We start from the raw sequence: 17,069 nt of genomic DNA, 5'->3' as shown, positions 1-17,069 counted from the left end.
ATAATCCCTATTCATCCTAACCTTCTTGAATTATTCGATGACGATTTCTCTACAACGCTTACATGATCATTAACTTTCCTTCTTCGACATGCGGCTGTTAGGGTCTTTGTCAGGTTTCCATCGTACCATGGAAACAAGATTAGAATTCAACTACCTCAAACGTGACTCGTTTTAGTGTCAGCAGATGTTTCGTGTGCTGTACTTCGATTTTCCATATCTGCGTAGGACGCCCTCTAGAGAAGAAAGTGTACATAAGATACGAGCGGCCAGAACAGTTAAATTAAGTAATGCATTAATGATGACAGTCCCGTTTCATTATACATATTTGCATGCAATAAATATCATAATTGTCAACATATTGTCAGACATGTTCTATGTTCTCATTTCTCATTCTGCTTATTTACATATTTTGTCACGTGAATCTCTTCTTTTGTGATTTGACTGTTTAATGCTTTTTGACCACAGTATACCTTATATTTGTACCTTATCGGGTCGCACTGTCATATCATATGATGATAAACACGTTTCGGTAATGCGTTGGTCGTCAACATATTCAAAACATCAAAACCAGTTTTGATTATTATGACCCGTCTTCAGGCAGGGTCCGTGCATCACTCTCTCTTTCCAAATTCAGACAATGAAGTGATTGCTATCTCAGGCTATCTGCCCTGTGTCAATATTTGCTTGGTCTTATATTGAGCATAGAGACAAACTGCAGGATTGGTCACTTTGGAAATCCAAACGTAAGCGCTCTGTAGAAATGAGAAGGAAAATTTGTGTGTTTTTGTTTGCCATGAATTACATTCCGAAACACTGGTTTCAAAAATTACATTGTCTATACTTAATACTGCGTCTGTTCTATCTATGATATGCAGTGTCGAGTTATACGCCTTACATCATGTCAAAATACGTAATATTTGACTGGTAAACATAGTCTTTGTGGGTGTTATGTCGAATGGTATCGTTAAAAACTGATAGAAATTCAGGACGAGAATTCACTTTTTACTAAAACCAACGCATGCTCTACACGGTGCGTCATATTGGGAAGGCTAGTACTTAATATTTCAACAAACTGTAGGGGGAAGAAAAAGAGCATGAACGAAAACAATGAAAACATTCGCAAAGATTGCAGCTATCGTCTATTTACAGGTAATATAGATCATGAACTATGGATTTGCTCACTAGAAGATATCACAATGGTTGTACGTAAGCACAATTCCATTGTGAAAGATAAAACGTCATGATATGGTCGAGTTTAATGACGAAAATCCGGGGACTTGTTGCGTGCCAGAAGTGCGTTTAGCTTTCACACTGAGTGTGAAACTGCACGTGAACACCGTACATGCTTACCTCAGTCATTTGCTTTTGAGTAATAAATGAGGGACCGTTAGAGCTCCGGGGATATGGTTAATGAAGCTAACGAAGACACTATTTTTCAAAGCGAATATCCTTCCCTGCGTGTACTCTTTTAAGGGTGCCAGTTCTTTCATCTTCTGACACGCTATAGCTAGAACAACGTGACGTTTTGTGATCAGTAAGGCGCCCTTGGGCTCCCATACTCAAAGCACTAATACAGAGCTTTGTAGCGATGATTGTAGAGGGCCACCCAGCTTTGAAGTGAGAAGTTTAAACTTTGGAATTCCAAAGTCTAAGTGGAAAATAAGGCTGCCCTCTTCGGATTTCGCGCTCTGTACTATGACATTAAACTGGTCCTATAATCATTTTCATTCAAGGTAATACATTACCATGTCCATGGGACATTTGAGATTTACAAATTTAAGTAGGACCATCCTGAACCACTGATAGTTAGTGGTGGTACCAGGTGTCCGGAATGGGTAAGCGTACCCTGCTAGCATGCTACACCCGTCAGGATTGGTCCAAAAATTGTCTAAATATTGTATGAAGTGATACAGTATATGAATCACTGTAATAAGTCAAAGCCGGGAATGCTGTCGCTAATCATTTGAGTGACCGAGGTGTCATATTTGGCCACAATGTCATCATATCGACCGTTTAACTCTTTGAAAGTCCTCACCAATCTTTTGGATGGTATCCCTGTCTCAGTAGTTTTGATACTAATAAGCTGTGTCTCATTTGAAAATCAGCGTAGGAATCATCTCTACAATATCTGAGAAGTTGAGACGTATACACACCATAAGCAGGTGCAGACGGAATATTACTTGACAAGTGGGGATAATTTATGATTTCAAAATCGAAACCATCTCTTTTGTCATACAACTTAGTGTGTATAGCCCCTTCACTTGTAGGAACAGATCAAGATATGAAGCTGAGTTCTTACCCTTAGTTGTTTCTTTGATTTCCAACTCATCAGGATAAATATGATGTAAGTAATTTGATATGTCTGGATTGTCTAGACTAATCAGGTCATCAATATATCTGTACGTGTTGTTAAAACGTCTTGCAAGTTTTTTAGACCCTGTAAGTTAAAGCGGGACTATGAATCTTCAGGAAAGTCAGTGACGATTATAACGCTTAAAGCCTTGGACAGAACACGCAAAAAACTAGAACACACCGAAACATTTCCTGCGAGAAGAAGAGATGTTTTTATCTGCGGGAGTCAGAGACACAAATATAACACTTCTTTCAAACCCATCAGTGGGAAATAAAATCACTTGTCATGAGAAGAAATACGTTTCGGTACATTCATTCATCGTCCATATTTATAATGTCATAACTGCTCTCAGTGCTGACGAAGGGTCTTACCCGAACGTCTGTTTTCTTTGTTCTGCTCACAAGGTCAGTTTGTATTCCATTTTATCCAATTCACTTGTTGCATTTTTATACCTCTTTAGAGATGGTTCGTATTTTTTTTCATATAGAACTTCATCGGTGGTTTTATCGAGTGCTTGAGCGTCGGCACAATAGTTAGTCTCGTTGGCAAAATGACGTTCGTGTTCTTCAATGGTTGCACTTCGCTACCGCCAATAAACGCTGCATGTGGTTTTTCTTTAGAGAGTGACGTCATCGAATCCAATGGATGAATGAATTAATGAATGAATCAGTGAATCAATGATGAATCAGTGAATCAATAAGTGAAGTATATATAATGGCATAAGCCTTTAAATACAAGATCTGATTCACTATTTGTAACACACATCTTAACGCACTTCTTAAAGGAAGCTATGTTAAACATTTTTTCCATTACGCTAAATTGTTGTAATTAATATTCGTTTTCCGAGGCTTTAAGTTGCCACAATTTGTGCATGATTAGAGGGTCAGAAATACTGCGGGAAAGATTTTTTTCTCAAATCTCCATGGGCAGACTAAAGACATATGGCACTCATCCTCAACTTAACCACCGTTACATACTTCACAAAATCTTCCAATCTTGGTAATATCAATCATTTCCATCGGCGTTGCTCGATACATGGTACATGGCTTGACAGTCTAAAGCAAAACAGTGCAACCCTGAACATATTTTTGTCGGTTACAGTCTTATATCTCTGAAAACAAAAGCTTGATTTAACTCTATATGTCCAGCTTAGAGACTGTGTTTAATTTTTCCATGGTAGTGTGCCTCTCTATATCTGTGAATCTTTGTTCAAAAACATTGAAAGAAGCCCTTTGCTTGGCAACACTTTGAAGTGACCGGATGTAAGCACATCGAAGGTAACTTTTATCAAATGCAGCAAATGACAGGTTAAACTGAGACGATGAATCAAAAAAATCTCGCGAATTTAGTATCTGTATTAGGTTTTCAATTTTATTATACGTAGTTATATGCATTCGTTACATCAATCATCAACGGTAGCCGATAATAACACGTAAGTTAAATATGCAAAATATTATTTGACTTTGTTGTCTAAAAGCTTACTTTTTCCTGGGCGTCCCTATACTGGCTGTTTCCTCCATTGTAGAACAGCCGCTTTTCCTTGTAAAATGTTTACAGCATGAATGGACTATGTTCATTTCAAAATTAGTACGCAAAAATCTGGCGAGATGTGTATACTTTCTGCGACATTCGAGTTGGTTTCGTGTAATTTACACCTAGATTCCTTGACTTCCTCTCATTCCCTTACTGATTTAAGAATCGATTTTAGGGAATTGTATTTCTCACCGTTACCCCTTATCCAACGGTACCGATCCTTTCGGGACCGCCACTCCACGAATACAACAGCAAACTTTAAATATCATCGTTTGCTTCATGCTCAATTCGTTATATTGCCCCTATACGTCCGACTCAGATGAAAATATTGAGCCCATTTCTGTTTATTTGATATCTGTTAAACAGTTGTCGGTCGATATATAGCACCATGCACACGCTTGCCTGTCTTGTGAAGAATACATAGCTGACTGACAGCGACCCTCCCAGACTGTCAGCTTATGAAGGTATAAAAAACCTACAATGACACGCTTTAGGCCACTATCCACCACGATGATTGCGTGAATCCATAACGGTTTTTCGATGACGTGACAATAATTGATTATTGTAATGGCTAACAGTGCAACATACTAATTCCGCTTCGGTAATGTTATCCAATATCTAATGAAAACTTTCGCCTGTATTTCTTTCAATTAACACATCACCAAGTAACACGCGATCGGTACATTGTCGAAGAGAGCAAACGAAGCGGAGTTTGGCTTTTTTGACAAAAATAAACCCGATGTGAACTAAATGTGCTCACGTGTTTTACAACAAGTTCATTAATAGTAGTATACTTCACAGAACAATCAGATATCTGTTATATCATTATATGTAGCAGGTTTCATCAACTTTCGCAGTGTACTCTCAGAGTTAAATCGCTAATTACAAAACTTTATTTAATATGCAAATGAGCTGTTTATTAACTTGACACTGCTCAATGCTTCATGGCACAATACGATATCTATCAGATCAACATAGGTAGCACGTTTCATCAAATTTAATCTTGTAATTTTGGAGTAATATCACTAATTACAAAGTTCATTAAATATGCAAATGAACCCTTAATTAACTTGACACTGCTCAATGTTTCATAGCACAATAAGATATTCATCAGATCAATATCTGTAGCAAGTTTCACCAAATCGGGTGTGGTAATTTCAGAGTTATGTACCCTATTACAAAGTTCATTAATTTTGTAAATTAACCCTTAATCAACTTCACACTACTAAATGCTTTACAACACAGTCAGATATCTGTCGGATCAGTATCTGCAGCAGATTCAATCAAATTTGGTGCATTTTTTCGGAGTTATATGACTAATTATAAAACTTCATAAAATATGCAAATGAACTATTTATTAACTTGACACTGCCCAATGCTTCTCAGTACCATTAGATCTATCAGATCAACATATGTAGCACGTTTCATCAAATTTAATGCTCTTATTTTGGAGTAATATCACTAATTATAAAGTTCAATAAATATGCAAATGAACCCTTAATTATCTTGACACTGCTCAATGTTTCATAGCACAATTAGATATTTAACAGATCAATATCTGTAGCAGGTTTCACCAAATTTTGTAGCCTTATTCCCGAGTTAAATACCCAATAACAAAGTTAATTAAATATGTAAATGAACCCATAAGAAACTTTACACTACTAAATGCTTTACAACACTGTCAGATATCTGTCGGATAAGTGTCTGTAGTAGATTTCATCACATTTGGTGCATATATTTCGGAGTTATATGACTAATTACAAAACTTCATAAAATATGCAAATGAGCTATTATTAACTTGACACTGCCCAATGCTTCTCAGTACAATTGGATGTTTATCACATCAATGTCTGTAGCAGCTTTCAGCGAATTTGGTGCTATAATTTCAGAGTATTATACCTAAATACAAAGTTCATTAATTATGCAAATGAACCCTTAATTTACTCCACACTACTTAATGCTTTACACCACGATTAGATATCTGTCAGATCAATATCTTCAGTAGATTTGATCAAATTTGGTGCATTTATTTAGGAGTTATATGATTAATTACAAAACTTCATGAAATATGCAAATGAGCTATTTATTAATATGACACTGCCCAATGCTTCTCAGTACAATTAGCTATATATCTCATCAATATTTGTTGCATGTATCATCAAATTTGGTGAAGAAATTTCAGAGTTATGTCACCACATGAAAAAGTTCATTAAATATGCTAAGGAGCAGATAATTTACATGACACTCACAGTATAATCCTAATGGTCTGAGATTGTCATCTGTGAAAAGTTTTATGAAATTTTGTGCAGCAGTTCTTGATAAATGTCGACACTGTCCTTACTGTAGGGAAACCATTATATGAAAAAAATGATATGGCATACTTTTCATTAATATGCAAGCCACACTAACCAAAATACCAAATCTGACTTGAATCTGTTCAGGCGTTTTTGAGTTATCATGTAAACAGAAAGACAGACAGACACACACAGACACACAGAGACACACACATGGAAAGACAGATAGACATCGCTATGACATCAACTCGTGTGTGAACACGTGAGCTAAAAAGACAGCTTGGATGGAATTTTGTCTCATCAAGAGTGCGTTTATGCTTTTCGCTATGACGTTGTGAGGTGATGAAATATGCCATTAGTCCTCTAGCTTTTCATGGAGGTTTAGGGAGGTCGAAGTTTGACACACTTACAGTAGTGGCGACTGGAAATGGGACCCCTAATTTGCAAATTACCCAGCTGTATTGCAAGGCATATCGCTGTTTCTCTTTGTAATTAGCAAGCGACTTTGTTAACCTGTCAGCGATATCGTTTCTTATTTCAGTCAGCTGCAGACAATTTGTGCAAGCAGGGGTATGTTGCCATAAAGTTTATTTGGGTTTGAATAATTCAGTATAGGGGTGGCTGCTTGTTGCTTCATGGGATTCAAAATGAATAAAGATAATAATAATATCTGGAATAATATCGTACAGTGGAGCCAAAGTAAACCACTCAATATAGATATTTCATCAAGCTTCATTTGATGTAATTTCCTGGATTTCAAAATCTCCATCATATTCATGAACTGCAAGTGTTGTGTTATGAATGAGTGGTTCCTTCCAAATAGAATGGCCAATGATTGGATATGACTTTTTGGCAGCAAAACTTCAGATGCCGATGATCAGGCAAAACAATGTGTCCCGTGCAGACAGTGTGTCTGGGGAAATTGAAAACAACTGCACTGATCTTCATATAACTAACAAGACACTGTGATAAGGTCAAAATATATACAAGAAAATTTGTGTTTGGTCTGCAGACGATAAATTACAGTGACACCAGTGTTTCCTTTGATTAAGGTACAGATAGGACAAAAAAGTTGTCTGAATAAGACTTTGTGCATGGACCAGTGCATGGTAATGTTATCTCAATCTTCACCACAGGGTGCCAATCATAAACTCTCATTTATAACCCTTGGTAGAGCTGGTTTTTCATTTGTACAAACAGAATTTCTGACTGCATCAAGTTGGCTTAATCAACAATTAAGTAGCCTCAAAAGTCGCAGTGTCTCTACAGTTTAAAGTTTAATACATGTATTGGCCGAAATGATCACTTCTCCTGGACCTAACTTTAAAAACTCGTTTACTGTTTGGGTGTAAACTGAAACCACGATGACGCCAGACAAAGAGTCTCCACAAGACTAAACCCCACTGAGAAGGGCACTATCTGCACTATTTGGAAGAAACCACTCATTTACATCACATGAAATCGACACGAACAAAAAGGGATTTTATTGACATTCTGAGAGCAGTAAATGACACCACTACTTTATTTAGTACTGTAGTTTATTGTATCTTTATTTAGTACTGTAGTTTATTGTATCAACACGAATATCATAATTATCTTTATTCATTTTGAATCCCATGAAGCAACAAGCAGCCACCCCTATACTGAATTACTCAAACCCAGATAAGCTTTATGGCAACATACCCCCTACATGCACAAAGTGTCTGCAGCTGACTGAAATGTAAAACGATATCGCTGACAAGTTAACAAAGTAGCTCGCTAATTACCAAGTGAATTCACTATATGGCCAGCAATACAGCTGGGTAATTTGCTAATTAGGTGTCCCATTTCCAGTCACCTCCGCAGTAACAAAGACTATCGATAATCTTGTCAATATTGGCTCATTGAAAAAACAGTGATGACTTTTATCTCAACACACTACATGAAAACAAAGCATTTTCGTTACTGTTTGGTTCAAATAGCTTGTAAAAACTTTACATAATATTTAAGATATGACACCGCTTTCTCTATCGATATGTGATTGGTCAACTTTCGACCAAATCACTAAGGTTATGATTAATCATTGTGAAACTTGAAGCAATGTTTTATATTTGCAGTGAGAAACCCTGCCAAAATAACTGTTTATCGACTAATTTGGTTAAAATGTTGTTTTCAAATTATCTCATCAGTGTGGCACACACATTACTCAGCTGCCTCTCAGTAATAAATTGCAACCTTTTTAAATAAGTTGTGATCATCCTGGAGAATATTGTCACTTTCAACTTGAAAGAAAAACATATTTTGTAAAATTAGGAAAATTTGGTGTAATCGTTTTGCTTTTTATATATACTTAACATACTGGTGTGGCACAGTTTTTCATAAATTCGTTCCTTTGTATCAATTTGAACGAACAAGAAAAACGTAAGGGCAAAGTCCCGCTACGACGTAATTTCACGATATGCAACGGCCGATATCATAGAAGAGCCACAACATCATCGATTGAGTTGTAAATCTGAATTCAGAAATTGTCGTTTGCTCACATTCTTTATCGTTTGTCGTACATTGATTAGCTTTTCTGAAATGACTGAGCAATGCAAAATCGTTTCCAATAATGATTTGGGTAAGCCAAATACACGATGTACAATTTGCGTGTTTTGTAGTTACTCAGACAAATGACGATGACACTGTCTTGAAAGCATTAACAAATTGTGCGTGTCATCCTGCTAAGACCGCCGCTGGGCTATCGTGTAAACCATGCAATCCAATTAACGCAATTATATTAGATTTCTGTCAAAAAAATCAGAAATTGGCTAAAAAGCAAATAATATTCATCTGGTATTTTGAGTTTGCGTGTTCGGTTGTTGAATTTTATTTATTCAGATCACCCATCAGCATGCTATCCTTTCTTATTTTAGCATTTAGAAAGTTTCAGACAAGTCAAATATAATTTCCAACCACCGTCACACATTCATTCTTACCACTCCCGTCTAATTGATTTGCACCAGCAACTTTACTTTACCCTCCCCGTTTCTCTCTATGATCTCAAATATTTCAATATCGCAAAAATCGGTCAAGATAACGTTGAATTTACTGATGGAATTCCAGAAGTGGACGATGATCTGTAAATCTCTGCAATTAGGTTCATATAGTCCATGTCTTTAATACACTTTTATCATAAAACAAAGCTTGCAGAGAGAAAATAAGGTTGTCGTCTTGAGGGAGTGCGCCCAGTAACTGCAGAAGCCCAAATATTTGCATATTGATTTAATGAAAACATAGTTGTCCTATAAAAGTTTGGGACAGTCGCCCTGTACAGACATTCGTCCGACACTGTTCTTTTGAAGTACAGTGCAAAACATTCCAGGCTTCTTGGCATCACCGCCGGAACAATGTAAGTATACCTATTAAAATGTTTTTACTGAATCCATTGTAACTTTAATTAACTTCGATTTTGCCGCAAAGTGTGCGTGCAGTGGAACAGAATCCCCCGCCACTCCCAACCCTGTATTACCATTTTCTTCTTTTCACTTCAAGGTAGAATGCGCCCCATAGACAGATATTCGGACTTTTAAATCTTTCCTATACTTTTCCAGTCTATTGCTTGTGGGAGCTAGTTGTATCGTTCTTGTAATTTCCCCATAAACACGAAGATTAGGAAGACGATGGTTGAAATTTTCCTTCAGGAAAGTTAGAGCAAACGTTGAAGTATTTCAGTTATCGGCGCATACTACCTTAAATTAAAGTAAATGTGTCAATAACAAAAGCAAAATCACTATTTTACTCGATGACTTTCCCACGCATGTAAGTCTTTAGACTAGTCGCTGTGGTGTCCAGTAACTCACAGCCATCGCTCGTTTTCGAGATAAAGGATATCATAATTTGGTCCAGCGATCGATTATGTTTTTGGTGAAGGTTACCTTTCATGGAAAAGACATCATTAATAATGTACAAAGTCGTGGACACGTAAACTTACATCCATTTCCATTCACGAGCTATTCTTGAGAAAAAGAAGCCATTGTTCTGTGCAAGTATGGACGAGATAAATGCTCGAAGTATCTCCATATGAGTGTGTAGGAATGTTTTCGATATCATTATACATTACAGGAGAGGGGTTGTTATCACAACGTTGTTAGTACTAGCCGTACTATCAGCATGCTTTGCTGCCTCCGCACCCAAAGCAGACGCTACCATCGACGAAACATCTGCCGTTGAAGATACACCTGAAATCGCGTCTGAGGCAGAATTCGAAGACTCAAAAAATGATTTGGAAGAGAGAAGTTTAGAAGAAGACGACATAGAGGAATTCGATGAAAGTGACCTGGATGAACGCAGCGTCGAGGAGGAAGAATTGGAAGATGAAAGCGCGGACCAAGACGAAACTGCAGAGCAAGTAGTTGATGAGGAAGAAGAGGCAGATACACATGAAATGACCACAGCCGACGATGAGACGGAGGAGAGCAGTGAAGACGTCGACGAAGAAGCCATTGAGGTCGTGAAAGACGGTAAGCATATATATTTGAGTTATGCTTCTCCAAGGGAATGTGTTCGATTATTGGTAGTTTTGCATTGGTCAACGTTTTTTCCAAATGTATTCAATGTAACGTGAGGCCATTTGACATGATTAATCGCGGAGTTGTGACGGCGTAATCTGTTGTACAGACACAAAAATGTATAACTATACTCTTCAAACAGTGGTTGGCGGACAGCAAATCTCAGGTCCTTCTCGCTTATCAGGAAACAATTTCGATATACGCAGCGATATTACTCAATTTAACTACAACCAAACGTCAATACATGTATAATTAGGGACTGATCAGCTTTTCCGGCATAGGGTGACGGCGGAATTATTTTTTGCGGATATCAAAAAGTGGCTACCCTACCTCTCCCCACGTGGTGGCTTTTCTTGGACGGTGTACTTTTTCGACATGTCAGTTGCAGGCGTAAGAATTTCAGCATAGGAAACATTTTGTGTGAATACATTATTTTTAATTATTAGTGAATCTACATGTTATACATTTCACATATAAGCAGATGCCAAGAACTATTGTGCCTATATTGATGCAATCACTAATGCAGAGAGAGTCGCAGTAAACTTAAGGTAGAACGCACCTCAGGGACAGACATTCGGACTCTCAAACCTTTACAATTCTTTCTGATATACCACTTGTTGGGGTTCATTTTAAAGCTCTTGGTGTAAGAAAACTTTTTACCTGCTTAGCTTTTCGAAATTCGAATTTTTGTTCTCCTAGCATTAACACGGGGATGGCGGCCGTTTTGAATTTAAATATCGTTAAATCTCCGGTAATTTGCTTCTCTAGTACCAAAATTTGCATGGTGACCCCTGATTTGTATTCTTGATTTTGAAAGAGAATGGTTGAAAGATTTCTTGGGGAAAGTTTGAGCAAAAGTTGAAGTATTCACTTTACAGGCGCATACTACCTACCTTAAGTGGATACTTATACCGCGATCAGTTATCAAGTCGAGTGTAAGTGAACCCATGATTTGTTCACAGAAAGTCTGTCTTTGTCATTTTTGCGTAAAGTTTGGTATTACAGGACAGTAGTATATGTTGACAATAAATGGTTGCATTATTTGAGTCAATCCAATTGGGTAACATCGTTACAAATACACATTAGTAATTAGCTGATTTAAAAAATGCTTCAGAACTTTCAATGATGTTACATTATAGTATAGTTAATGTAGGTTGCAAGTTTCATCAACTTTGGGCAAGTTAATCCACATTTATATCCCTAACTAGGAAAATTCGTTAAAATTCAAATTAGTAATTAGCTTTAAAATTGCTAAAGTAATAATCTCTATTGTTATATCACATTGTCTTCAATGTACACAGCAAGTTTCGTCAACTTTGTTCGAGTAATTCCAGATATGTATCAATTATTATCGAAATTCATTCAATATGCAAATTATTTTAATTGATGTGAAAATGCAGAGTGACTTTCATTACTGTTATACCATAGTGTCTTTCAATGTACATGGCAAGTTTCGTCAATTTTGGTCCGGTCAATCCTAATATAAATCCCTAGTAGGAAAAATATATTGAATATTATGCAAATGAGCAGTGCCGTTGTCATAATACTTCGAAATGACCGTCAAATATGTCATATTTGTAAGCTGATTTATAGCATATGAAACTGTCATTCTGAGAATACATGATTTCTAAATGAAATATTATGTAAATTAGAATTAACTATGCAAGCCACGCCCGCCAAACACTAATCAGTTTTCGCCAGTCCCAAAACACGGCAATACACCAAATTGGATTCAAATCCGATAAGCCGTTCTTTTAGATATCGTGTCAACAGACAGACAGACAGACAGACAGACAGACAGACAGACAGACAGACAGACAGACAGACAGACAGACAGACATAGATAGATACAAACATTGGTACAAGAATATCTAATGTGTGTGAACACGTGCGCTAAAATAGGATGACAAGAGGGAACAGGAATCTGAAGTTGAAAATACAATGAAAATAAGACTATGTCACTTTAATTATATGCCTTTTTATGATTACTTCAGTATTGACCAGAGTAACAAGTTATTGTTCCTCGAATTTTTAGCAAAGCTAGTTAATTTGCGTTTTACAAACTAGCAAAATCCCCCACTGGTGACATGTTGCTGATGGTTTGGAGTCTAGATTATGGAAATAGAGTCATTACATATACAAGCAGCGTTGATAGAACGAGTTCTGAATATTTCCACAAGCTCCCAGAAAAATATAATAATTAAGTGTAAAACTGTTTATAAGATATATTTTCAGTCACGATGCACTATTTCAGTTCCCTGAAACCATACTGTAAATGTTTCCCTGTTACTACAGTTTCCAGAGTATTGAGTATGCATGATTTTTTATACTTTTATGTTCTTTTTTACTTTTTTAACGAAAAGTTCTGAAATTTAATGATAACAAAATTACTTATATTACCAAACAAGAAACACATCCTTACCAAGTCCATGGAAATATGCAAATTGAAAATATACAGGACTCCGGCGAAATGCTGGGGAGCTAGTTTTATACTGTTTAGTCTGATGTGAAAAGTTGCTGAAAGGATTTTTTTCTTTTATCTTTGAGATCTTAAGTTGTGACAAAACCGTCTTTGGTTAGGGTTAGTTATGGTTTTACTTACGGAAAACACAAACTTTTGGTTACAAACCTGGCATAGGGAGAAACACAGGAACCCCCTTTAGCTGCATCAACAGTGTTTTGCCCTGATCTAAAAGGGGTGCAGCAAATATATAAATAAATAAATAATAAATAAATAAATAAATAAATAAATAAATAAATAAATAAATAAATAAATAAATAAGAATGAAAGATGTCTTGTCATTTTTCCTCTGTAACATGTGTGACTGTATCAATACACTATGAAATGTTAGTTCGTGTTGCTCTCTCGTGCAGATTTCTCAGAGAGAAAACAGCAGGGATCAGGTTTTTGTCATACTTTGTTTAGAAATTGCAGATTTCACCATGATGGGTACACTTTGTAAAACAGATTCTGAATTTGCAAGCATCCAGACATCTCTCATATATATCTGGGATATGTTATAGTTACTCAACCGAACGGTACGTCAAACCTTGAACTGAATGATGCGATTCGAAGCTGGTACGGTGTATTTTATGATATCATGGGCTAGTAGACAGAAAGATCTGTCGCTCTGGGGAACGTGGAGAGCGCCCTCGAGCGACGGATCTTTTAGTCTGATGGGCCGGCATCTTATGATCAACGACACACTTACAGCCCCCCCCCCCCACCCACCCAATGGACAATTTATAAACGTGGCAACCCCATCATCAACAATAGGGTAACCCAAACAAATCCATCATCCCTCCAAGGCTGAAGACTTGTCACTGAAATAAAGGATACAGTTTCAAAGCGAAATTGAATAGCAGAAAATGATATTTACCATAGTGCGACGCCAAACGTTTAAAATGAAGCATAGAATTATAAATACGCAACATGTTGCAACAGTTGTACCTTTGAATTACTGTGAAATTGTAAAAGTATTGGTTGTTGCACTAAATTTTGAACATGTAGAAAAGCTTTTTGTGCATTCAATGAGAATTGAACAGTCCTGCTACAAACGGACATACACGTGCGTAACGAATGGATATTATGACTATGCGGTATTTCACAATACAGTCTTTGTTAGTGGTCAGTGTTTTTTTCTTTTCTTCAACAGCTCACAGACGATGGGCCTGCTATCACAGGAAGTGTTACAGAGTGTTTACTTGCCACTACCGCTGGTATCAAGCATATCGAGTTTGTAGAAGATATGGTGGTAATCTTGTCAGCATCCACAACTGGTACCAGAACCGCATTGTCGCAGGTAAGGGCATTGGAAATAACAAGAACAGTACTGAAAAATGGTTCTTCTTAGTCAAACTTTTTGTAATCTGCTTTCAAATTGTGCAGTCATATTCTATCGATAACGGATTAAACGAACAGAGACATGACTAAGAGACGTAGAGACAGGAAGGCAGGTGAATAAAACAGACTTATTCTATGTTGTTTTTACAGTACCTTGTAAACACTAAATGAGAATCTGAAATATTTTAGTATGATTTGAACCTACTTGATAGCAATAATGTGAATCGATATTATATTTGAAGCGTGACGCATTATCTTTGAAAGAAGAGACGATTCTCAGACGATAATTTGACTGTTTTCCAAAACCTTTATTTTTGAAATCAGCTTACGCACGTCGCTACGGAAACTTGTGGATCGGGTTAAATGACAGATGTCGGGAGGGACATTTCAGATGGACTGATCGATCTCCGGTAAGAGAGCTCACTTTCAACATATTACTTTCAAAATATTACTTCTCAGGTTAAACGATCTCTCATGAATTATTCGTTGACTTTTAACATAGTTTCGTCCTTGTCAGTATTTTAATAAAGCGTGACAAATCATTACACTAACGCTTCGTACTGCAATTAGTATCTCTCAAGGTTTGGATGGGAGAACAGAATTCAGCAGTATGCGCCTAAAAAGTGAAAGACTCGAATGTTTCCTCAATGAAACGTTCAACCATTCTCTTACCAAATCAGGAATAAAAATCTTGGGTCACCGAACAAAATTTGGTACTAGAGAAACAAATTATTCAGTAAATTTGACATTCCCGGTATCTGTCCCCGAAACGCATTCTACATGTACCTTTAAAATATTACACGCACAATTTATGTGAGAATCTGAGATTGATGCTATGTGATGACATAGGCGAACAGCCCAACAATCTCAATCTCACAGAGCAGTCGCGATAGAAAAAAGACTAGAAATATAAGCAGTATTAAGGTATCAATAAAGATGATGTTGTGCTAAAATATACATGGAAGACAACATAAGGAAAAGTAAAGAACAAATCGAATCATACATAATTAGTTTTCATGCGGTACAAATGTTTTGTTTACTAAAGTACAATTTCAGAAGATGGTATTGTCGTCAGCCTGACAACTACAGAAACGAGGATTGCGTTGAGATGCTCAGGAATGGACGCTGGAATGATGGCAAATGTGCCTGGCGACGTCGTTTCATGTGCCAGAAACGCCGATACCACCGCTACCACTGGCATCACTGGCATAGGCCTAGGCCATGCTGGGGTTAAGTCGCATAAATAGTAATTACAAAAACATGTGATTTCACAAGTATTGCGATACCTCAGTGTTTCTATGTCTTGTCAACATTTTTAGGAAATGCATACAACTCTGGGAGTTTTCAGGTGACACGGCGGTGTTCTGTTATTTCAGATCTCCAACGTCGGATATATGTTTCAAATTTGTGACTTTCACTTGACATCGAACATATGCAGTAGTATATGCCGCCAGAAATAACGTCAAAGCAAGACTACGGTCCCTCAATAGTTGTTTAAATGCCCTTACTTTCAAAATAAATGAAAAATAAGTGCCGTGGCAACTTTGTCGCATCTATATTCAAATTCTGTCGAATGAGCACTTGCATTGAACTACTTACATTTTTCTTTTGATAATTTGCAGCTGAACGGAACTTCGGTTATGGAACTCGACTGGATATATCACTGTTTTGACGGCGAATGAACAGAATACAAACAAGACAAATAACTCATATTCATCCTAATCTTCTTGAATTGTTTGATGACGATTTCTCTACAACGCTTACATCATCATTAACTTTCCTTCTTCGACATGTGGCTGTTAGGGTTTTCTTCAGATTTCCGTTGTACTATGGGAACAAGATGAGAATTCAACTACCTTTAACGAAAATCGTTTTAGTGTCAGCAGATACTTCGTTTTGCCTTTATCCACATAGGAACGCCCTCTAGAGAAGAAAGTGTACATCAGATATGAGAAGCAACAACAGTTAAATTAAATAATGCATTAATGATGAAAGTCCCGTTTCATTATATGTCTTTGCATGTAATAAATATCATAATTAAAGCAAAAACATATTGTCAGGACATGTTCTATTTTCTCATTAGGTATTTTGCTTATTTACATATTTGGTCACGTGAATCGTTTGTTTTGTGATTTGACTGTTAAATGCTATTTTGATCATAGTATACCTAATTGTTGTACCTTATCGGGTCGTACTGTCATATCATACTCTGATAAACACGTTTCGGTAAACCGTCGTCCGTCAACATATTCAAAAACATCAAAACCAGTTTTGATTATTCTAATCCGTCTTCAGCAGAGTCCGTGCATCACTCTCTCTTTCCAAAATTCAGACAATGAACTGATTGCTATTTCAGGCTATCTGCCCTGTATAAGTATTTGCTCGGTCCAATATCGAGCATAGAGACAAACTGCAGGATTGGTCACTTTGAAAATCTCTGTAGAAATGAGAAGGAAATTTGTATGTGTTTTTGTCACCATGAATTACATTCCGACACGCTAGTTTGAATAATTACA

General features: G+C 36.8%; 1 protein-coding gene across 1 annotated transcript; it reads left to right on the top strand.

The window, feature by feature from the left end:
- Positions 1-9,466: 9,466 nt before the first annotated feature.
- Positions 9,467-16,602, top strand: LOC139131731 (low affinity immunoglobulin epsilon Fc receptor-like). The gene is made up of 6 exons (XM_070697934.1): positions 9,467-9,550; positions 10,264-10,661; positions 14,366-14,512; positions 14,878-14,963; positions 15,599-15,799; positions 16,176-16,602. Coding segments are annotated over exons 1-5 (822 nt in total). The 5' UTR covers positions 9,467-9,548; the 3' UTR covers positions 15,788-15,799; positions 16,176-16,602.
- The last annotated feature ends 467 nt before the right edge of the window (positions 16,603-17,069 follow it).

Source organism: Ptychodera flava, chromosome 4, assembly GCF_041260155.1.
Source record: "Ptychodera flava strain L36383 chromosome 4, AS_Pfla_20210202, whole genome shotgun sequence".
NCBI lineage: Eukaryota > Metazoa > Hemichordata > Enteropneusta > Ptychoderidae > Ptychodera > Ptychodera flava.
This window is presented reverse-complemented; position numbering and strand designations above follow the sequence as displayed.